The sequence below is a fragment of the Egretta garzetta genome, unplaced genomic scaffold (assembly GCF_000687185.1).
Source record: "Egretta garzetta isolate BGI_Z169 unplaced genomic scaffold, ASM68718v1 scaffold448, whole genome shotgun sequence".
NCBI lineage: Eukaryota > Metazoa > Chordata > Aves > Pelecaniformes > Ardeidae > Egretta > Egretta garzetta.
The window spans coordinates 1,745,035-1,746,168 of NW_009260497.1; the positions used below are offsets into that span (position 1 = coordinate 1,745,035).

General features: G+C 67.5%; 1 protein-coding gene across 1 annotated transcript in view; it reads left to right on the forward strand.

Moving 5' to 3' along the window:
• Positions 1–309: 309 nt before the first annotated feature.
• Positions 310–1,134, forward strand: part of AMOTL2 (angiomotin like 2) — a 7,070-nt gene continuing 6,245 nt past the window's right edge. The window contains 1 exon segment of the mRNA XM_035900002.1: positions 310–1,049. Within this exon segment, the coding sequence (XP_035755895.1) occupies positions 310–1,049 (740 nt within the window).

Below are 1,134 nucleotides of genomic sequence, written 5' to 3' on the forward strand. Positions count from 1 at the left end.
GACCCCCGGAGCCGGCCCCGGCCATGGGTGCGATGAGAGCGCCAGTGCTCAGCCACAGCAACGGGGAGGCTGCATCCACACTGCCACTGCCCCAGGCTCTGGCTGGTGCGTCCCGGCCAGCGTGCCGAGTGGGATTCCTGGAAAACCAGCCCTCATCGATCAGGGTCTGCGCTGCATCCTGCCTGGGCCAGTTCCCAATTATCCCTTCTTTTCCCTGCACAGGTGCCTCGGCGTGGCTAGTTGCTGATAAGGTCCCCGGGGACGCCCTTCTCGGGTGGAAACGTGGCTTTGCCGCCGGCACGGGCGGAGATGAGGACAGCGGAGGACTCGAACGGGACAGTCCTGCACCGCCTGATCCAGGAGCAGCTGCGTTACGGGAACCTCACAGAGAACCGCACGCTGCTGGCCATCCAGCAGCAGGCCTTGCGCGGCGGTGGTGCCGGTGGTGCCGGCAGCCCCCGCTCCTCCCTGGAGAGCCTCAGCCCAGAGGAGAGCCAAATGGTGCAGCAATCCACGCGGCAGGAGCCCCAGGGCCAGGAGCATCACTCTGACCACGTCTACTTGGAGAACAGCGTCTATCGGCTCTGCCAGCCCCAGCACAAGGGTGAGGAGCTCCCGACCTACGAGGAGGCCAAGGCGCATTCCCAGTACTATGCCTCACAGCGGGGCGGGCAGCAGCCCGGAGGGGCCAGCCCGGGAATTCGGGGCGAAAATGGTCTGCGTGGGGCCGAGAGCGGCGCCCGACGCCCTGACGAGGGGCTGAAGGACCTGAAGCACGGCCACGTGCGGTCGCTGAGTGAGCGGCTGATGCGGATGTCACTGGAGAGGAACGGGGCCAAGGCACAGAGCCCCATCAGCGCCTCCCACAGCTACCCCCAGCTCTCCCGCCACCACCAGCTCGCTGCCCTGCGTGGGCAGCACCTCGAGGGGCCGGAGGCACGGGGACCCCCCCCGGAGTATCCTTACAGCATCCCTTCCCAGGACGCTTACCTGGCCGAACCCCAGCCCTGCTCCAGGGAAGGTCCTGGATTTCAGCATCCCGAAATCAGGTAACCTACGGCCCCTGGGCCCCACTTTTGGGGTGCCCACCGGGTGCCTCCCAGCCACAGTGCCCCAGGAGCGGCTGGGGGGGGG